The 22,997-nt window shown below is 33.5% G+C and overlaps 2 protein-coding genes and 1 pseudogene across 5 annotated transcripts; all 3 read left to right on the forward strand.

The window, feature by feature from the left end:
- Positions 1-1,852: 1,852 nt before the first annotated feature.
- LOC107869428 (elongation of fatty acids protein 3-like) lies at positions 1,853-3,383 on the forward strand. 3 transcript variants are annotated; one of them, XM_047411212.1, is made up of 2 exons: positions 1,853-2,555; positions 2,589-3,383. In XM_047411212.1, exons 1-2 carry the CDS (start codon positions 1,912-1,914, stop codon positions 2,878-2,880), a joined length of 936 nt encoding a protein of 311 aa, XP_047267168.1. In that variant the 5' UTR covers positions 1,853-1,911; the 3' UTR covers positions 2,881-3,383. The 3 variants fall into 3 exon arrangements, with proteins under 3 accessions (XP_047267168.1, XP_047267167.1, XP_016571453.1); XM_047411211.1 differs by having other exon boundaries at positions 1,853-2,552; positions 2,586-3,383; XM_016715967.2 differs by having other exon boundaries at positions 1,856-3,383.
- Positions 3,384-7,675: 4,292 nt separating this feature from the next.
- On the forward strand, positions 7,676-11,232 carry LOC107867060 (probable 1-acyl-sn-glycerol-3-phosphate acyltransferase 4). Of its 2 annotated transcripts, XM_016713159.2 has the most exons (4): positions 7,676-7,887; positions 9,220-9,959; positions 10,108-10,238; positions 10,684-11,232. In XM_016713159.2, exons 2-4 carry the CDS (start codon positions 9,388-9,390, stop codon positions 11,109-11,111), a joined length of 1,131 nt encoding a protein of 376 aa, XP_016568645.1. In that variant the 5' UTR covers positions 7,676-7,887; positions 9,220-9,387; the 3' UTR covers positions 11,112-11,232. The 2 variants fall into 2 exon arrangements, with proteins under 2 accessions (XP_016568645.1, XP_047267169.1); XM_047411213.1 differs by lacking the exon at positions 7,676-7,887 and having other exon boundaries at positions 8,878-9,959.
- Positions 11,233-13,224: 1,992 nt separating this feature from the next.
- Positions 13,225-20,317, forward strand: LOC107869427 (annotated as a pseudogene).
- Positions 20,318-22,997: the final 2,680 nt, after the last annotated feature.

A 22,997-nucleotide genomic window follows, 5' to 3' on the forward strand; every position in this document is an offset into this window, starting at 1 on the left:
TACTTTATAAGGGTGGAGATTTGTGTAAATGTGATAAGTTAAGGTGTATGTTTATGTTATTTTTCTTTGTTTTAAAATGAACTTTGGACCAACTGAAGCCTTTTGAAACTGTCTGGAATCAATCTATTGGGCCAATCACAATCTTCAAATCTGTCTGAAGACAAACCTTTGGGCCAACCACAGCACCTAAAACACAAGTCCTGAACCTTTGCCAATTGAGCAAAGCCTGCAATGGGGCATAGTTAACATAACAAGGACTATTAGAATCTCTAATAGTTCAACCTTCTGCTAAACTATCCCATACTTGCCTATATATTTACAGTTTCTAACTATATATATATATATATATATATTAGTGCTGCTATACATCTAAAAAAATTACATACAGAAAAAAACTCTTTATTATTTTAAGAAAAGGGAGTAGGAACTTGCTATATATTATGTATTGACCAAGCTAGTTTTGTAGACAATAAAAAGAATCAAAATATGCTAGCTAGCTAGATCACTAAAATTTTCAACTAGAGCTTTCCAGGATCAAGCAACTGTTGGTTTTGGCTTGCTAATGCGTTTAGCAAAATTGATTTCTCAGGAAGAATTGCAATTTGTCAAACTTTATTGAAATAACTTAAGACTTCCAAGAAACAAACACAAAATTGATTCCACATTTAGAAACTCATAAGAAAGAAGAACAAAACATTATTTATTGCAATTTTTCCATTGAGGAAAAAACAATTTCCTATAAAAGAAATGGTACTGATTTTCTAATTACGGATTTGACGACACATAAACTTAATATTTTAGCTTCGCTTCAATATTTAATCACAACCGCAACATTGTAAGTGTGAAATGCAAACAATAATTTATCAAAGTGAACATATTGACAATTATTATACGTTGTACAACCATGTTACATTCCAATGATCTAGAAGAACGTCTTTGTCAAATCACCAACATTTATATATCAATCACAACCCAAACATTTTAATTTAAAATATGCACGATTTTACCATGCTGCCGCCTGCCAATGTTTACTTGTACCTAATGGCAAATTCCTTGCATTAATTTTTCTTTTTTTGAAAATTACTTGTATCCAATGGCTTGTTATTCCCAAAAGAAATTGAAAGAAAGTCTTTTTCACCTTCATTATCTATTTATCTTTTACATAGAATAATGTTAGATAGAATTGAAAATTAAACTTTTGAATTTCGATTAATTGAATTTGTCCTATATCCTGAATAGTGAATACTATTTTGCTCTGTATTTATGTATATAAGCTACATACATTGATGGTTTCCTTAAAAAAATATTTATATAATTAGATCATTTAAAAAATAATCATGCGTGAATAATAAGTATTAGTTGGTAAATAACCTGCTAGATAGGTGATGGTGAACAAATTTATACTCTCTGTTGCATTTAGTTGTCTCATCGATTTTCACTTGGTTAAAAGTTTAAAAAGTAAAGAAAAATTTTGAATATTATAATTCTAAATCAGAAATATATAAAATATATTAAAATATTTTGTGGTCCTAAACATATCCTAAGAAAAAGTGAAATTAAATAATTATAAAATAAAAAATATTCTTCTATGAATAAATTAAAAAAGAAGTACAAAAATTAAATAAATTGAACCGAAAGGATTAAAATTTTTTTTTAAAAAAGACAGAGAACTTTTTATTTTATTTTTTGGGTCAGCAAAAGGCAAAGAACTTACCTTACCCAAATAATTCTGGAAGAGACGCTTTCTGTCAGGAACGTCAAAGTCAAACGCATTAACAGCCAAAATAGAAAAGATATAAACCATAGACTAAACAATAAATTCCATTTGAAAATTCCACATTCTCATAAATAAATGCACTAGTAACTTATTTAATAGATTGGTGGGCAATAGCCCATAGTTTATAAATTATAATGAACCAAAATTCTAACTTATCTCATATTCATTCAAAAACTAACATGAATTTAGCAACAACCACCATACAAAGAATCAACTATTTGTTATCAGAACAACCATCTATTAGATCATTTCAATGGAGTCCAATTATGTGGGGGTCAACATGGTCATTTCTCATTATCTCTATTTCTTCCTATATTGTCACCTCCACCACCCTCCACCTTCTCCTCCTCGTCCTTATACGGCGGGGTAGGCCTGTACCTCTAGGGCCCATCCCCGCCCTCCATAGCCTCGCTATGTCGTTAATCTCCGTCATAATATTCCTAGGAATGTTATCCTCTGCAGTCGCGGAAATTCGCGACACGCGTTGGATATGGCGGCGTTCGAAAACGCCGCTACAATGGCTCTTATGTTTTCCGATTGGCACGCGCCCTTCTGGGCGCGTGTTCTTCTGGTCTTACGCTTTCTACCTCTCACGTTTCATGCATGTTTTACGTACATTTTTCACCATCTTACGACGTCGTAATCTGTCGTTTTTCCAACTTTTTAATCACTCCATTCTCATTTGTATGTCATTTTTATGGCTTGAATTTTCACAATCTTTTCAAGTTATAGCCATTTTACTGATGACGTTGGTATTCGCGCTGGTTTACGCGTACCGTTTTTGGACGGAAATCGGGCTCCGTAGAGCCCGATTTCCGTTTGTGATGAATTGTCATTTGGTATTTTTGGGATGTAATTTGGCATGTCATATTGGGGTACTTCTGTTGCACTTTTATAAAGGGGGATGTAATGGAATGGGAGCTTGGTTTTTTAATTCAGTGCTTAATGTATTTGTGCTTTTGGTGTTTTTGAGATCATACATAAAGACATATTATTTGATTAGAGAAAATTATTTTAATGTTTCTGCTTCATCAATTTCTGAAGTTGAAGATTTTGTAACTTCGCAAACAAGCAATAAGCCTCTGAGTAAGAAGGAAATGTAAGCAATATGGTTCTTTTGTTTTGTTGCAGTTCCTCCATCCTTAATCAAAGGTCTCGGCTTCAAGTTTCGGGAATGTAAAAAAATCTTATTGGGAGTGCTTCTCCCTGAATGGACCCTTCAACATGTGATCCGAATATAATCGAGCTCCAATACAAATACCGCATGCTGGGTGGAAACCAAAAAGATATGATTCTTTTGTTTGTTATGTACATTTTTTGTTTGTGTAGTAGTATCTCTTTTGTATATCCTCTTTTAATGCTCTAGCAAGCTGGGTAATTAAAAGATTGTGATTTATCCATTTCTTTCTCATATTGTCTTCTTCTTTAATTCTTATTGAATAGGATGTAGATGTTTAGTTACAGGTTTAACTGAATTCAATATTTTCAAAATTGGATGTTCAAAAGTATACGCATAGGCGAAGCTTGGAGGGCGCAAGGGTTTCATCTGTATATATATTGTTAAGTCTTTTTTTGTGTATGTAATATATTAACACATATTGAACCATATTGACTTGTTCGTGTATTCATTTCCTTACATTGTGAGTTCAATTAGTGAAAAACTCTTGCTCCGATACTATATATATATGTGAAAAACCACTAAAATTTCAACAAATGCAGAATCTATCTAGAATTTTTAAATTACATTAAATTCAATGCTAATTATAACTTAAATTCATTAAATTTAAACCCTAAATTATCCATGAATTGTTTTTTGGTTATTTTTGTCGGTAAATACTTTTAAGAAGAATGTTTTCCATCGAACGAAAAAAAATAATTTGAATTCCTCATGGGAGGAATTGATTATTTTTCTTTTTACTCTTCAAATTATTATTATTTTTTGTTTGCAACTTCCAACACATATAGTCTAATCGCCTAAGGAATGGACTTATTAATGATCAAGGTTGCATTAATTATTAAGTTGACAAATGCTTTGCCATGTGAACCCATTTTTGGGGAGTTTGGTACATCAACTATTCTTTAATTGCCATAGCCCATAGCTAGAGGCGTCACAATTTACTCTTCTTTTTATTCTTGGTTTCTATCGATATTCGCATTGAAGTTCCGTCTAGTTTGAATCATACACTGCAGGATTTACTTTTTGTGTGCGCTTTTAATAAAATTTTCTTGCATTCAAGGCTCGAACTTGAGACCTTTCATAATTAAGAGTGGAACAGTCCCATTTATTTTACTTGTAGACTATTATAAAAATAAAAATTTTATTTTTATCTATCCACATTTAAGAGTAGAATATTATACGAAGTGTTTAATTTATTTGTGATGTAAGTTTGACGAATACATGTTTATTTGAAGAAGCTTCTAAGCATGGAAGAAAGAATTAGAACAATTTTGACTATATGCATGAAAAGTCATTAATTTATTAGTACTCGTCGAACATGAATAACTCCAGCCCTACACTACACATTTATATACCCCTTTTCTAGAAACTCATGCTCATACTTTTAGGCTTTTTTTTTTAATTTCCCATCTGGTGTTCGGTACCCGCATTGAAGTCCGACGTCGACTAATTTGAATTTGCACCGGGTAGGGCCCCATTCCGGGGTAGCGCTCCCAATAGAGTTTTCTCCATGCTCAGGTCGAACCCTCGACTTCTGGTTAAGGGTGGAGCAGCCCCATCCGCTGCACCACAACCCATGTTGGTATACTTTTAGGCTTTTACTAACACATAACACTGAAATCAATTGAACTCATGTATATAAAGGGGGGAAGCCGAGATTTTTATTAATAAAAACTTAAAATGTATACATATATAAAATGCAAATACATAGAGAAATTATGGAGATTCAATCACATCCACACCTCCAACAACACCTATGCTAACAGGTTCAAAATTTATACTCCCTTCGTTCCATTTTATTTGGCAAGTAATATATATATATATATATATATACTCTGCTTAACAAGTAAAAAAGCAACGGAGGGAGTATATAGATTTGTTGTTTATTTTTTCTACTTGGTATACATCTATTATACACACACTATACCTGCATTCTACATCCGCCAACTATTTTTTATTTAATTAATTAGATATAGAAGGTTAATTCTTCATTAAGTTTTTTTGTTTTAAAAAAACGTCATCTTTTATATGTGAAAATCATCTAACATTAAATTTCCTGTTATCTTAATGATACCCTTTTAGATTGTATCTGTTAGGCAGGAAAATTGTGTTTCAATTTCCATGTTTGACCAAAAAAAAAAATGTTTATCTTAGGGTGTGTTGGGTATGATGGAAAATGTTTTCCTATTTTTCCTTGTTTGATTGCAATAAAATGTTTTCCATTCCACAATAACTCACTTTTCAGAAAATGACAAATGTGACTTGTGACCCCGCCCCAGCTCAACAACACTCATATTCACATGATTCAAAAAATTCTCATTTCTCAAAAATTTATATTACTCGAAAATATTTTTCATTGTGTTTTGCTTCAATTTTTCACTGCTTGAAATAAAAAATAGTGAAACCCAAATTTTCCCTTTTCCAATGTTCGTTGAATGTATTGTTATTTTCATATGCATAGAGGAAGACTTACCTATGCTACTTTTGTTAATTGCATATTTCATTTTGTCATCAATGTAACTTGTTTCACGAGGTTGAATAAGCTTTTCGTTCCGTTATATTTCTATTGATTGTAGTATCTTGAGATTGTCCTGACAAAATATTGAAAAGTGTCTCCTATATTTGCTAATTAATAGTTGCTTAAATTTAGTGATTGTAATATTTTAATATTCGATATTGATATTATTTGTTATGCTTAAATTAGTTCTTACAAATTGTTGAGTTGCTAGAGGCACTGATATACTAGTTAACAGTTAGTAGTATTTTCTAAAAAAATATTTTTTTCACTCACCAATCAAACACTAGAAAATATTTTTCTAAAAAATAGTCTCTACTCACCAACCAAACACCATAAAATATTTTTCAGAAAATATTTGTCACTCACCAACCAAACATGAAAAAATACGTAGAAAATCAACTTATTTTTCAGGAAAACATTTTCCAAGAAAATATTTTCCATGAAAAATATTTTCTATCATACCAAACATACCCTTAATCCCCCCACCTCCACCGTACATTTAAAAAAAAAATTAAATATACCCTTAACTTGTCATATTTACACAAATTTCATATTTATAAAGTAATTATAAAAATCTTAACTAATTGTGTATCTTAGTTGGATGTATCAAAAGCTAATTATGTATCTCGACAAACTCAAAATTGAAAAAAAAATATATTGAGAGCTAATTATATATCTTTACAAAAGGAAAAATGTATCTTCGTTGGATGTGTTAGGAGCTAATTATATATCTTTACAAAAAAAAAATGTATCTTCGTTAGGTGTATCAGGAGCTAATTATGTATCTTGATAGACTTAAAATCGAGATGTTCACTAATTATTCAAAGTATCAAGATTTTCTGCAATTAAGCTCCAAACTATCGGAATTTATGTTGTTTACCCTTTTTGTATAGTTTTTCATTACCCGCATTGAAACTTCACTTATTTAAATTCACGACGCGTTGGACTCATTTGAGGGAAAACACTCCCTACAAATAATTTTTTTATATTTAGACTTAAATCTAAAATCTTTAATTAAAAGATAAATAATTTCATTCATTGCATCACATCTTTTCGCGGCGAATGTAGATATTTTTCAATTGAAGACGGCCCTATTTATGTTTGCCTAACCTTTTTAACAATCCCCCAACCCTTTACGCCCCTACTCTCCCTCCTAACAACCTCCAATCCCACCAACCTACCACATATATTATTTCATTGTGTTTGTCTAAATAATATATATTTTTTCAAGTTTTAATTGATGTAGCGTAGTTTGATTGGATAGAAAGTTAAAGAAATATGGAAAAAAAAATGTTAACTACTATTAAATATTTGTCTAATGATGAAGATGTCATTTTTCTTAGAATTGACTAAAAAGAAAATGCATTATATAGGTGATATTGACATAATACCAAATTTCAAAAAATAAGTAAGAAAATAACGTATAATATAACAATTCAAATTTTTCAACATAATAGTAATGTATTATAGAAGCTAACTAGAGAGAGATGAGATACTAGACTATATATGTGAGAATAATATAGTGAAGCTTCAATATAATTTAGATAACGCCCTTTTATAATGAAATCATTTACATGTCCATTATTCAATCTAAATCTCCAATTAATCAGGCCCTATTACTTGTCCTCATCTCAATTTCTGTTATCAGCCTTGTATAACGTTGATATCCGATACTCACAAAAGGAGCGGACTTGATTGATAATATATAATAACAAAAATCTTATATGTCCACTGCTCAATCTAAATCCCCAGTTGATCCGGCCTATTGCTTTTCCTAATCCCAATTTCTCTTATCAGCCTAATAACAACTTGTGCAACGTTGATATCCGATATCCACATTAGGGACGAACTTGATTCATAATATATAATAACAGAAATCTTACATGTCCACTGCTCAATCTGAATCCCCAATTGATCTGGCCTATTGCTTGTCCTCATCCCAATATCTCTTATCAGCCTACTAACAAATTGTATGACTTTAATATCCGATATCCACATTAGGGACGGACATAATTCCTAACACATAATGACAGAAAGCTTACGGCATATTATTTTTGCTTACATTAGGGGAATATATATATATATATATTAAAAGTACTGTATATCAAATCATATTAAATTACTATAATATAAATGAAAAATTAATAAAATATATTTTAGGTGGAATATTCTATAAGTATTAGGTTTGTAATGAGTTGGATAAAGTAGAGAATGATGCGGATCTTGGCAACTACCGTTTGGTCATATTTTCATCATAATACACGTCACCTTTTCTTTGTTCTTTAATTTCGGAACTTTATATGTTCCAAAGCTGAACGAGTCTTCTCTTACTGTTTCATTCAATTTTCAGATTTTTTTTTTTTCCTTTCATTTCAGCCATCTCTTGCCATTTCTCAATTCATGATTCCATTTTAGGTATGTTACTATTATATTTCATATATGTTTATGTTGTTTTTGTTTTTTTAATGTGATTTTTGCCCAATTATTAATTAAGAGGAGATGGTCATATACTTCAACACGGTATCAGAACAGGCAAGGTCGTGAGTTTAAGTGTCATGATTGTTAGAAAGAATTTTCACGTGTTTGTGGCTCATGAAAAGGAATCTAAGACTTGCACGTGAGGGCATGTTAGGATATAATAATTAAGTAAATAAATGTATGTTGATGGATGGAAATTATACTTTCGTTGTGCCCTAGAAAATTAAATGGATTTATGTTGGAGTCATTTTTAGAGATTTTTGGATGTCAATTGAAGGAAACAAACTAAATTGAGTTTTGAATCTCGGAGCAACTGTAAATTTGTCTCTGTGCGCCACGGGTTCAAGCAGCTATAATCCTTGCAATTAGGCTAATGCGGGATGCTTTGTGCGCCGGCTGCCCTTTTACACTGTTTTGGAATCTGCTCTCTGCAACAACATTAATCAGTATGCCCTGTTAAGTGTCATGTGCGGTTTGATTTGCCAACTAATTCCTCATGTTGTGTTGTGAATGAATGTTGACAAAAAGAGTGTTGTATATGTGTGGCTGTCCAAGATAGGAATAATTCCTTGGTATAAAATTACCTAGGAATCCTGCTATTAACACAAACATGTTACAAATGTACAAAGGTCAATTTGTATTATCCTGAGAGCGGAGCATTGTTTTGTTCATAGCAAGAGAAAGAGAAATAAATCATGAATTAGGACTCCGGTACGCCAATTTCTTGTGACGTAAGAAGTAAATGTATATCTGATTTACTTCCAAGGAATGTAGAAGCTTTTTACCAACTTTATGATACAGACGTCTTATCCCTTGTTTCACCAGAAATGTGCATTTATTCTTTATTTTAGTACAGTATGTTGGATGTGACTTGGCACATTGATTCCCTAGGGATTATCTCATAGACAAATTGTACTCATAAGACTTGTCAATGTGAGTTGTTATAATTTTTGGCTCTGAGTTGTTCCATTTTTTCCTTCTTGTCACACCAGAGATATAATCAATGATCTTCCAAATGGATTTTCTGACTAGGAAACGTTTCACTATGTATAGTATCCTCTACTATCGAAATATTCTTTCTGAATTTGAATATTACCTTTTCCTATGATCCTAATAAGTAGCTAAAGAACATTCCGTCGGAGTCTTTGCGTCCTTATCACTTTCTTAAACTTCGGCAATTACCAATCTCATCGTAGTTTGGTTGACTATTCAAGACTGAATGATATAATTCATCTGTTTTAATAGAGTTTTGCTGTTGTCTTACTGCAGATCTCAGCTCCAAGAATTGTAGTCCTCCATTGACGTGGGGCCTCACCGAATGTACCACCTTCCTTAGCCCTTGAAGGTAAAGGTATCGAGAGTGCATGTTTGAGACTTAAGCCTGTGCAGGTCTTCGGTAGTATGACATTTTCACCTTGACTACCGAACAAAAGCAGGATGGAATATGAAGAGGCCCCTCTTTCTGATAAGAAATCAAAACATTTTCCGCTGACTCCTTTCAGAATTATAAGGGGTGTGATATGTTTATTGGTTCTTCTTTCAACTGCATTCGTTTTCTTGATATATTTCGTGCCTGTGGCAGCTGTACTCTTGCGCTTCTTCAGCACACTTTATAGTAGGAAAGTTGTTGCGCTTCTATTTGGTCTTTGGCTTGGATTGTGGCCAATCCTATTTGAAAAAGTAAATGAAACAAATGTGATCTTTTCTGGAGATTACGTTCCGCCAAGAGAACGTGTATTGCTGATCGCTAACCACAGAACAGAGGTCGATTGGATGTACCTATGGAATCTTGCATTGAGAAAAGGGTGCTTGGGGCACATCAAATATCTACTTAAGAAAAGTTTGATGAAATTGCCGGTCTTTGGCTGGGGTTTCTATGTGCTAGAATTCATCCCACTCGAGAGAAACTGGGCAGTGGATGAACCGGTGATAAAGCAAATGCTTTCGACTTTTACCAATCCTCAGGATCCATTGTGGCTAACTGTTTTCCCTGAAGGAACAGATTACAGGCAGGTTTATCTTATGCATTTGTTTTCTTATTTTGGTCCTTCGGGTCTAATAGTGTTGTTTGTTTCTCCCTATGCAACTCAACTATTGCATTTTCTCTCGCATTATTTTCAACTTCTCTCTGAAATTGTAAGTTTTCTTTACATTTAGTGACCAGAAGTGCAGAACAAGCCAAGAGTTTGCCAGCCAGAAAGGATTGCCTGTTCTACGGAATGTGCTGTTACCTAAAACAAGAGGTTTTTATGCCTGCTTGGAAATATTAAGGAACTCTTTGGATGCAGGTTCTATCTTCTTACCATGTCTAATAGCAACTTGTCTTTTGCTCCACTTTTGTCGCCCCTTTGTATTTCAGGGGGGGATATAGTTACTTTAATGTGACAAAAACTAGTTTTTTAACTTTGAAGTGCATTTGTACTTTGTGTATCGTGGCAAAAATGCTTGTGACTTGTCGTGGGTCACTGAACTTTACGCGCTAACAGAAAAGTTTTTTGGTGTCAACAACTAGGCCTTAGTCCAACCAAGTTAGAGCTATTTGTATCTAACTTAAGTGGTTCATAAAGCCGGCTCCAACTTGTTTAGGACTAAGGTTCTGGCAAAAAAGTTTCTAACTTTACTATTATCATGGCAAAAGTTCTGATGAAGGATTTTTTTTATATCGATTCTTGATCTACATAAGGACGCTCTTTTCTCCTTTTTATTCACACAACCATACTGTCCAATTTGCAGTTTATGATGTAACCATTGCATACAAAAACCAGTGCCCAACATTTTTGGACAATGCATTTGGTGTTGATCCATCTGAAGTACACATTCATGTTCGACGCATTCCGCTAGAGGAAATCCCAGAATCTGAAAAAGAGGCTTCTAGATGGCTAATGAAGACATTTCACTTCAAAGATCAATTACTTTCTGATTTCATTGATAATGGCCATTTCCCAAATGAAGGAACAGAACAAGAACTATCAACAAAAAAATGCTTGGTTAATTTAGTAATAGTAATGGCTATTACTGGTATATTTATATTCTTTACATTTCATTCATCTATATGGGGAAAAATTTATGTAGGTTTCTCTTGTATATACATTGCTTCTGCTGCTTACTTTAATTTTCGACCTTCTCCCATTTTTGATTTGGTTCTGCAAATGAAATACTGAATAAAATTCTTAGAATGAAAAGTCAGTAGAAAGGTACCATATGTACTTGTTAGTGATGTATATAGTTACTGTAAATTTTTTGTTTCTTTGTTGGATAATACAATGTTTTTGATCCTCCAAATTATGCATTGCAGATTAATTTTTGTTTTAGCTTTTTGACCTTTTCTGTGTGTTTTTGGGGTCTCAATTAATTCGAGTTCATGTCAGCATGTTAAAGGGCGGTTTTTGTCATTTTTATGATTTGAACTCGAAAGTTTTAGTTAAGTTAGAGAGAGAGGAGAAATACTATTCATTCAACGGAAAAAGGTGAAAACTATCTTCAAACTATTGGAAATGGAGCAAATAGACTCTCCATTTCTTTTTGGTTAGTTACTCTTCAATTTAACGGAATGCCAACAATATCCCAGTCGGCATAAGCATTAACTTAACCATCCAACTTAATTCGATTCATCATAATTTTGGTTAAAATTAATCTTTGGTTGAAACAAGGACCAATGGCATAAGACAAATAGCATAAAACCAATTGAAAAAAGAAAATAGGAAAAGGTACAAACACCAATAACATGTTACAGAAGCTAATAACCATTCGTTTGTTTTTTGTTTTCAAAAACTACCCCTGCCATCCACCTTTTAATTATCTCAACTTAACTATTAAAAATAGTAAAAAGAATTAAAGTAACCACAAAAATTTGAATTTAAAAAAAGCTGTAAAAATTAAAAGCAACTCTATATTAACTAATTCTTACCTAATTATATAACTCAAGTGTAGGTAAGTAGGGGTGGGCATAAAATACCAAAAACCGAATTATCGAATCGAATTGAAAAATTTGGTAATTTAGTATTTGAGATGGTATTTGTGAGTAAAATTTTAAAATTACGGTATTTTGGTTCGGAATTGATAAAAATTATTACTACCCTTTGGTATTTCCCGAATATTCAATAATAGTTAAGTAATCCATAAGCCACATCCCTAGTCCACACTCCAAAGGTCACATACTTGTGTAACTATTGCTCAAGCAAACTTTGAACTATTAAACATTGACATAAAGTAGACTCTTAACTTTACACAGCAGACTTCCTTGCAACCAACATATGACAACTTTTGACGAAAATATCACGCTAAGACTGAAAATCAGTGCGTGGAAGGGAACAACAGAAAAGAAGTCTTCATGATATGATACATAATACCATTGCTGGCTGCACTTGCCCAACTCTAATATTCCTAACATAGGTCGGAATATGACTTTAACCAAGGGGACTTGGTCAAGCCTTCTTAATCCTTGTGTTCACATGTCAACATCAGATGAAAATTATCGAAAAACTTAGCACTTGACAGATAACATAACATATATTGCTCTCCATCACATTTATAAAAAGTAATATTATGACTTTACATCACATTTACATCTAATTGGTTACATCCAGTTCGTATTACATCCAATTTGATGTAAAAGTTATTCATGTTACATCCAGTTCTCCCTATTTTGGAGCTGGATCAAACTACAATAACATAGGTTATAAAGTGTTTCATTAATTGAGTCACACATATCAACGTGTAACAAGACCAAACAAAATTGATTTTTATTGAGTGTAAAACTGTGTATTCAGAGGTGTAAAACTACCAAATAAAATTGATTTTTTCTCAAAACATTGGTTAAAAATCACCACTATTATCACCAAATAGGACCACTATAAGCATGTCCAACTTTAATATGGTAATACCAAATTCCATACCGAACTAAAATTTAATTTATTGATTACCAAATTACCGAACCAAAATTTAATGATATGATATTTGATATTTACTTTCATTTATCGATTATCAAATTATCAAACCCAAATTATAAAAATAATGAATCAAATATCGAACATCCATCCGTCAGATAAGTACCCAATAACTAACTGGTCCCAACTCCCAACAAGCAACACAACACGTTTCAATTTTATAGGCTGACACTTGCCTTAAAAAGCCTTAAACCTAGGTACACTTTCTTTTTTGTTTAGTATTCCATCCATTCCATTTTACTTTTATCTCATTTTAAGTTGAAACATCTATTAAAAAAAATTAATAATATAATTATTTTATTATAATATTTTTATTAAATAAGATTTACATTGTATCTTAGAATATAATACTATTAGTTATGAGTGCATGGAACTACGTGGTTACGGCTCACAAGCCAACGGCGGTTACACGTTCATGTGCGGGCTATTTCACCTCTCCTTCACAACTCAATCTCATCATCGCGTATGTGTTCTTTTCCATTCATTTTCTTACAAATAAAATCATCTAGATAAATGTTGACTAATCTGGCTAACATTGATCAATTTGGTAAAATGAAATGGTTTAATAATTAAAAAGTAAAATTATATTGAATGATGAGATAACACATTAACTTTCTGGCAGTAGATTTATAATTAAAAATAGTGCTTGTGATTGTTTCGGAAGAAATGAAACAAAAATACGATAGAGCTAGAATATATAGTTATTGTATGAGGCGTACACAATGTTAGATGCAGAGTTGCATAATAGATTGATGTGAATATCATGAATTGTACTATAATAAAATCAGTTATTGTTGATACCTTCCTCTAGGTCGATTTGTTAACAAAAGAGCAATAACTTAGCATTTTTCAAATATATAAGGTTTCTAAATCTTAAGTTGTATGCTCGTTTAGTTATTCATTTTTGTGTGAAAACTGGCCAATGTTAACTCTTTTCGTGTTTTTTATTTTTATTAGGAAATGTACGCGAATTGAGATTCATTTAGTCACTTCCAATGGTTTAGAGGTGAACACATTTTCTTTTTCTTGCACATCTTGTCTCGTACCTTATCCAATATTAAAGGTTAATACAGCTCTCTGTTTGTTATATGGCACCCGGGGCCCAACTCAACTCCAAAAACTAGCTTATAAGGGGAGAAGATTGTCCAAGTCCATATAAGCAGACCGTCAATCTATTCCCCAACCAAAATGAGACTTTCAACCACTCTAACAACATCGTCATGCCACTTTGCCAAATCATCAACAAACCATTAGTTTGTCAATGAACAGTTACTTGTTTCCTGCAAACAGAACTTGAGTATTTGATTTAGAATTCCGAGATCATGTTGTTGCATTGCACCAGCTGACAGACAATGAGTTAGGAACATTAATGCAGTTATAGGGTGCTACTGTCATAATAGAAAGAACAGTATTTGTGTTCACTAACTTAATCTTGATAATATGATGTATGTGTATATATATATACCTGCAGCTTTTGTTAGATGTGCCGATATATGGGAGGATTGCAACACTTGAGCTTTTCCGTCCTAATGTGAGTTGACATCCTTCGATTGAGTAGCTCATTTCGTCCTCACATGCCATATATGAATTATTGTATTCCTTGGCAGGGTGAAACACAAGATCTTCTCTTCATCGCAACTGAGCGACATGAATATTGTGTCCTTCAATGGGATGCCAAGGCATATGAATTTATCACAAGGTCAGTCTGCATAACTCTATTTGGTCCTTTATAGCTGCATGCATGCTTGAATCTCGGTGTAGTGTACTTCATCTTCGAATCCATTTTATTGTATCCTTGAAAGATAGAACATCAGTAAAAGTTAGCCAATAAAAGGTCATTGTTCATTAACGCGAACTTTTTCTTTGACTGGTAATTTCTTCACAAAGTTAAAACTTCTCCTCTTCTTTTATATGTAGATCAAACGGAAATCTCGCAGGTCGAAACCGTCCCATGGATACTTATCAGGTATTCTTTTCCTGAATGGCCTTAAATATTATTGTAATTTAAATGAACAAACTGATATTATGAAAGTTGATATCTTGTTTCGTCAGTGAGATTCTCTCTGTGTCAAGACCCTTAGTTACCACTTACCTTCTATCTTTTGTAGATTGGTTCGATTGACCCGGACTGCAGATTGATTGGACTGCTTCTCTATGATGCACTGTTTAAGGTACTGTCCTTCCTAGATAATAGACTACAATGGTCTCCGTTTCATAGGTTTTAACGTTTGCTGGATTAGATTTATGGTACCTGCTTCATTGTCAACAGTTTATTCACTTTGACGAGGAAGGCAAGCTGAAGGAAGCTTTTAGCATCAGGTATCCTCGGTACCTTTATAGGGTGAAGTATATCCTACTCTTTATGTAGGAGGATTGCTTAATAGTCGTTGTTTCGACTCTGTTTCACCTCAAACTCATGAAGTTGATCAAGGGACCGTTCTTCTTGACTGGTGGTTCATTATTTTGTGGGTTTTGTTAGATATGAGTGCTGTGAAGCTTTGGACATGAAATTCTTGTATGGTTGTCAAAAGCCTACATTTGTTGTTATATATAAGGTGTGTGACTTCAAATAATAATGTAGTAATGATGTTTAATTTACCATTTTAATTTAGCTAAATGTTTTTTTTTTTCATTTTAATAACTTATTTGTGATGCTTGTTAACTTTCAAGAGGATAACAAAAATGCCCGACATGTCAAAGCATATGAGGTTCCCTTGGAGAATGGCCCGAATATTGAACAAAGAGAGATTTGGGCTCTGAATAATATTGATAATGGAGCTTATTTGCTATTACAAGAATCTCCGCCACTATGTGGTGTACTCATTATTGGAGAAAATGTGATTGTTTACTGCTGCAACGCTTCTGCTGCTAACGTTGCTTGCCCAATTGAACATGGCTTAGAGGTATAATTTACTAATTTTTCTTTTGTGTTCTTAAACAACCAGCGTAGTTCACCTGAATTAACCTCTTAAAACCTGTTATCAAGAAAGCTATTAAATAAATTCTGAATGAGATATTGTCTTACTAATATTTTGTTTGTTCATTCAAGACTATAACAGCGTATGATCAAGTTGATGCTCATCGATATTTGCTTGGGGATCATAACGGGGGTCTTCACCTACTAGCAATCACTCATGAAAAGGAGAAGTAAGTCTGGTTTTTCTGCACTATGTCATTTCTACTTTTGCTGAGTTGTTGATAAATGTTTGTTTGGATCTTTGATTAGTTGCTGAATAAAATGTTTAATAAAGACATATTCCGTTCTTCACAGAGTTACCGGAGTAAGAATCAATTATTTGGGAGAAACTTCTATTGCATCAACCATTTCATATCTATGTGACCCTTTTATCTATATTGGCTCGAGCTATGGAGATTCACAGGTACTTTAAACTGTTGACTTAAAATTTAAGCTAATGTGAATAAGTACGATTGCTCGTTTCATCTTGTACATGGTTTAAAAAGAATATGTGCCTTGTTCTCTATATGTGGCTCTCTGACTTGAATTATAGTCCGCTTTATTTTGGTGAGATAGGTATATTAATGATATATATGTTTCAACTTATGCCATTCCATTAACGTTTTTCAATTCACATTCAGCTCGTAAAGTTCAGTCTCCAGAGCGCTGAAAGCTATCCCATGGAAGTCTAAATAGGTATGACAATTTGGGACCAATTGCGGACTTCTGTATAGTGGACTGCGAGAAGCTAGGTCAACGTCAGGTTGTGACTTGCTCCGGAGCCTATGAGGATGGGTCGCTTCGTATTGCTCGGAATAAAATTGGAATACATGAACAGGTCTTGACATGCATCTAAGTTAATTTTCAGTGGATGTCTCAAATTGTTATAATAGCTCAACCTATATGCCAATGCTACATGTAGGTGTCTGTGGAGCTAAGAGGGATCAAAGGAATGTGGTCTCTTCGTTCAACTACTGATGATTCATATGATTCATTCTTGGTTGTTAGTTTCATTGATGTGACGCTTTTTTATCAAATTGTGGTGGATGAAACTTCAAGAGAAGGTTTTACTTCATTATCGCTGGCTGAAGCCTCGATAGATGTAAGTAAATAGGATGACATGTTTAGTCTTGGCTTTCTGCTCCTGGGTGGATGGGGACAATATGGAATAATCAGTAGTGATGAATCCATACTGATGAAGGATTTGATCAAGTTTGTGATTTAATAATATAGATCTGATTGCCGGTTTATATACTTTAAGGTCTATATGGAATTGGTATGCTCTAACCTTTTCTTTTTGGATGAAGAATGAGTGCGACTTTGCCTGTATGAAATGGGGATAAGTAATTCATAAGATCTTTTCCTTCTCTCGAGTTCAGTTGTCTCCGCTGCTCTTTGTTGGTACTCGTTCTGGTGTGTTATGCGGATGCAATAACAAATAGTCTTGAAGATTTGTCACATCTTTCCATTGTTTTCAATTTTCTTACGAGAGGAAAAACACCAAAGTTGTCTCCTTCTGTTACATTAGTCTCCAGCTTGTGCAGGTTGTTTGGCTTTGCTCTGTCATATTTGAGATGGCACTTTGTCAGTTTCTGCGACTAGTTATGGCTAATGTGTTCTAATTGGTTTCATTTAGACAGTTAAATTTGAGGCAGACTTCTTTCTGTCTTCATTTGTGTAGTAATCTTCCATTTCTTTGGTAGACTATAGTGTGTACTGACCGTATACTGATTGCTTAAGGTAAAATATTTTTATCAACAATCCCCGACAAGCATACTTCTGGCTGAAATGTATTGAATGACATCTGTTTTTAATGGACAGTTGCGCATAAATTGTCGTGCAGGTTACTCCAAACTCTGTAAGATTGGTCAATTCTGTCTCCAAACATATGAAAACCGAATGGTTTGCTCCAGGCCAGTTGACTGTTGCAACTGCGAAAGCCACTCAGGTTCACCTCTTGCATTTGTACGTGGCTTTATTATTGTCACTCCACTCTTCTACCGTTTAGCTCAAATGCAGCTATTTTTTCCTTTTACAGATACTGTTGGCTACTACTGTGGGTGGCCATCAGCTTCTGGTATGCCTAACAATTGGTAATGGTGTTTTAAAGAAAATGGCAAGTATCAAGTTGGGTGGTGATGTTTCGTGCTTGGACATAAACCCAATTGCTACGAAAGCAAACTCTAGTATATTTGCAGCAGTTGGAATGTGGGAAGACAATAGTATCAACATATATTCACTTCCTAAGTTGGATTTCATTGGAAAGGAGAATTTAGGCGGGGTAGATTCACTTCCTCGTTCTGTTCTCATGTGTTCCTTTGATGGGGTATTTCCTCTTATCTTTGTAACGTTACTGTAGGCCTAAAGTCCGTGTTTTTGTCTAACATATTCCTTTTTCCAGAGATCTTACTTGCTGTGTGGCCTGAATGATGGGCATCTCACGCATTTTGAATTGAACATGAGTACCGGTGAGTTGATAGCCAGGAAAAAAGAGTCTATTGGGAACCAACCCATAACACTTTGTACTTTCTTATCTAAAGAAGCTACACGCGTTGTTGCTGCCTCAAACAGTCTAATGGTTATCTACAGCAATAACAACAAGATACTTTATAGTGAAGTTAATAATATTGAAGGTGTTATTCATATGTCCCCATACTATGTTGAAGCTTTTCCAAATATGTAAGTTGTTCCTTTTTCTCTGTATTATTGGTAGTATGGCGTCTTTAGTTTTAATCACGATTATGAAAATTTTGATCTATCTCTTGATTGAAGTGCTTAGTGAGCTTGACTTGCTAGCTTAGGCACCTATTACTGGTGTTGACGTTGAATAATTGAAGTATCTTGTTATATCGTTGATAAGCTACTATTTAAATTTTATTTTTTTTATCTTCCAATCTGTGGCAATTAAATGGTGTTAGAAGTATATGTATCTACTTTGTTGTTAGTTTTAGTATCTGTAAACTGTGTTACATTTTCTATTCTCAAGAGTTTTATAAGCTATTTCTCCATTGTCAACAGGCTTGCAATCGCTAAAGAAGGTCAGTTAGCAATCTGCACTATTGATGAAAAACAAAAGCTTCACATCATCCATTCAGAACACCTTGGGGAGTATGTGCGCTACATCAGTCATCAAGAGCAGTCCCGGATTATAGCTATATGCAGTATTACTTATGAAGGTGGAAATCAAACTGACAGGCTTGTCCGCCTATTTGATGATCAAAGGTTTCAGAGGAAATCTACTTACATCTTTGACCAATTTGAGTACGGTTGTTCCATACTTAGTTGTTCATTTTCTGACGATAATAATGTGTATTATTGTGTTGGGACTGCTTATGTGATGCCGAACCAAAATGAATTGACCAAGGTAAGTCAAATTGATTGAAGTTTCTCCAATTGTAAGGTTTAAATCGTTCTTTAATTCATGACTAACTGCAGGGCCGGATATTAGTTTTACAAGTTGTACTTGATGGAGAATTCCAACTAGTTGCACAGATGGAAACTAATGGAGCTGTATACTCACTGAATGCCTTCAATGGGAAACTACTTGCCGCGATCAATCAGAATATTCAGTTGTACAAGTGGGCATCCTGTGAGTTTGGCCGAGGCCGCAAATTGCAGCCGGAATGTTTATATCATGGTCGTGTGCTGTCTCTTTATGTTCGAACACGTGGTGATTTTATTGTTGTTGGTGATTTAGTGATGTCCATTTCTCTCCTTATTTGCAAGGTATTCATTGTAACTGTGTGGTTTTGCCTAATTCTATCTTATTTTACGAGTTGCTGATATTCACTATATCCTTCATGTTTAGCAAGACAAGGAGGAGTATGTTATAGAGCAGCTCGCCTATCACTGTGCTATGAATTGGATGTCAGCTGTTGAGATCCTGAGCGATGACATTTACCTTGGTGCTCGAACCGACTTAGACCTGTTCACGTTCACTAAACATAGTGAGAGTACAGCAGATGAGCAACACAAACACCTCGAGGTGGCTGGTACATTCTACCTTGGCGAATTTGTTACTAGGTTTCGGCAAGGTCCGCTTGTCACATTGTCACAAGATTCAGAAATGATACCGTCATCTTTGGCACTGTGAATGGTGTTATAGGGGTCATTGCCTCACTTCCTCAGAAGCAGCATAATTTCTTAGAAACACTGCAGAGTAAGTTGAGAAAAGTGATAAAAGGGTGTGGGTGAATTGAGCAACGAGCAATGGAGGACATGCTGGTGCTGGCAGCGGCGGAGAAGTATAGATACAACAAACTTTGTCGACGGAGATTTGATTGAATCATTCCTGAATCTTAGCAAGAATCAGAAGGAAGAGATTGCTCAAGAAATGGAAGTTACATTTGGGGACTTAGTAAAGGTAGTTGAAGAGTTAACCACATTGCATTCCTTTTGATCATTGTATTATATACACTTGAAGCATTATTGTTACTGGATTTCAAAATTTGTTGTCTCAACTTCACCACTGGTCCTTTGATATACTCTTAAGCAATATTCACCTTTAAAATTAAGTTAAAACTCTATTTTGATTTTATTTTACTGTCACAACACCACAATTATTATAAAACAAATAATAGAATAGCATCAAACAAGCATAATCGAAGTGAATGGCCAAGTCGGATTTCTCAAGGCTAAAAAGAAAGCACAAAGAAACTTTCTTACTAAAAAGCAAAAATAGATGTAATAAATTACTTGTCTATTTACTAAATTAAGATAAAATTAATTAAATTCTTTTCATTTAACTTCAACAATTAATATTCTTTAAAAGTGTAAAAAAGAGTCTGTTTAGTTCTAAGAAAATAAATTAATAAAATTATTATTATTATTATTTATAATTTTTTAAAAAGCGTACAAAAGTGAAGTGATTCAGTGATATGAAAGGGAGAGTACCAAATAAGGTTCACGCCCAAATCCCCTGGCCCACTTCATTTGACTACACCAATCACAGTGCTCCACGTTTGAACCCTTTAGTTTTAAAGCCCCAAAATGCAAAAGTTCAAAGTAAAAAAAAAAAGGGATCCTAAATTATCATTTTCTCCGTCTCAATTTATTTGACGTTTTTTCTTTTTAATTAGTCTCCAAAAACTGATATATTTAAACATTTAGCAACAATTTACTTTTAAACATCTCATTTTTTTCGTTAACAAGACAACAAGATAATTTATAACCATATAAATATTTATATATAATTTATTTTACACCACAAAAGAGAATTTTTTGTTTGTTGGATGATACAATGTTTTTGATCCTCCAAATTTTGCATTGCAGAGTAATTTTTGTTTTAGCTTTCCTTTACCTTTTCTTTTCTGTCTATACATGTTTTGGGGTCTCAATTAATTTGGGTTCATGTCGCATTATCCCGTTAAAGAGGGAGTCACTTTTTATTAGGATTTTTTTTTACAATTTTTAGGATTCAATTCGGAACTTTTATTTAAAGTTGAGTGGGGCGGAATTTTATTCTTACTCTTTATGGGGGACCTTCCTATTAGGATGGGGTGCCCGGCAGGGGCGGAGCCAGAATTTTCACTAAGAGGATTCATTAGTGAACATACGAACTAATACATAAAAAATAATTTTAACTATATATATATATATATATATAACATAATTTTCCGACAAAGGGGTTTCTAGGAACCCCTTCTTGAAGGGTAGCTCCGCCCCTAAAGCCTGGCATCCCCTAACCTCGGAAAAACTTCTCTATATATGTGATTCTTTACTTTAATTGACGTTTTAAAAGATAATTGCATCGTATTCAAATTTTGGGTCCTCCTCTGCCTTTATGTGGTTGATCTTGTTCATCGTATATCCTCTTTTCTTCTTTGTGCTATTATTTTACTTTGAGTTGCATAGTGTGATGTATTTACAAACATAAACAATACTAAATAAATTGGATCACTAAGCACAAATTAAATAGAGTCTGAGGTAAGAAAACATTAAGTTCTGGGAACAATTTGAGGAGAAAGATTTGCTGGTGAGTTTACATGCCCAAATTAACCAACTTGACATAACCAGACAATGGAAAAAACAAGAGGATAGTAATAAAATAGAAGCAGTTAGTTCTCACATCAAAAATAATCACCAGAAACACGTACAATTAAAAAAAAGTCATGTGAGTTAGGTTAAAATGAAACATCAAACATCCTTTGCGTGTATTAGGTTTCTTTATTTGTCTTCCCTTAATCCCTTTCATTTCTACAGTATTCCTAATTATTAATCTTTTAGTCTAAGCAGATATAAAAGATTAAGCTACCATAATAACAATGTAGGGAAATAAGAGAACAAGAATAGGCCGGCTAAAGAGACATTCGAAAAGTTAAAAAGTTTGTAACTAATTTTTGAGAAATTTAGGGTGAATTTTATATATTTTCTGTACAACTTACAAGTTTTTGCCACCATCAAGCTAAGATTGTAGCTCGTAGCAATTATAATTAGCTTATAGTAATTTTTATTTGGCAACATAAAACTATGGAGAATAATAAGTTGTCATGTCCGGTTAAAATATATCGATTAAGTAATTTCTTTTACGTTATTGGTAGTGGTACTGTATATAAGTTAAATTGATACATCTCTTACAAATCACAAAAAATATCGCATATATATAGACACAAACATACACGTATGAATGTAACGACTGCCAAAAAATTAATTACAATTGCATTCTAGGAGATACAAGCAAACATTATGTTAAGACTTTTTAAATAAAAATGAAATAATCCTTATGAATGTGTTAGGTTCTTGTAGGAACCATTAGTCAAAGGTTATTACATGTGCTACATTAGTCAAAGGTTGAATGTGCTAGGTTCTTGTAGGAACCATTAATCAAAGCTTGTATGTGCTAGGTTCTTGTAGGATCCAACAAAGGTTACGACAGAGTAGAAAGTATCGTTTCATATTTTTAATAAGACGTTTTGGATTTGAGATCTAGCTAGATATAAAACCGCTCATGGTTGGACGAGGAATGGTTGGTTTATCCCATAGTGAAATTTTTCTGAATTAGTCGGACCTCAAAATAAGTATCGAGAGATTGAATCAAAAACAAAAAAGAAGGTTTCTTATAGGAGATAAAAACATGTATCATGGGTTAAGTGAGATGAGTCAATAATGCAAGTGATTGGTAATTAAACGTTACACTAAATTAAGTT

The sequence above is a fragment of the Capsicum annuum genome, chromosome 4, assembly GCF_002878395.1.
Source record: "Capsicum annuum cultivar UCD-10X-F1 chromosome 4, UCD10Xv1.1, whole genome shotgun sequence".
Lineage (NCBI taxonomy): Eukaryota > Viridiplantae > Streptophyta > Magnoliopsida > Solanales > Solanaceae > Capsicum > Capsicum annuum.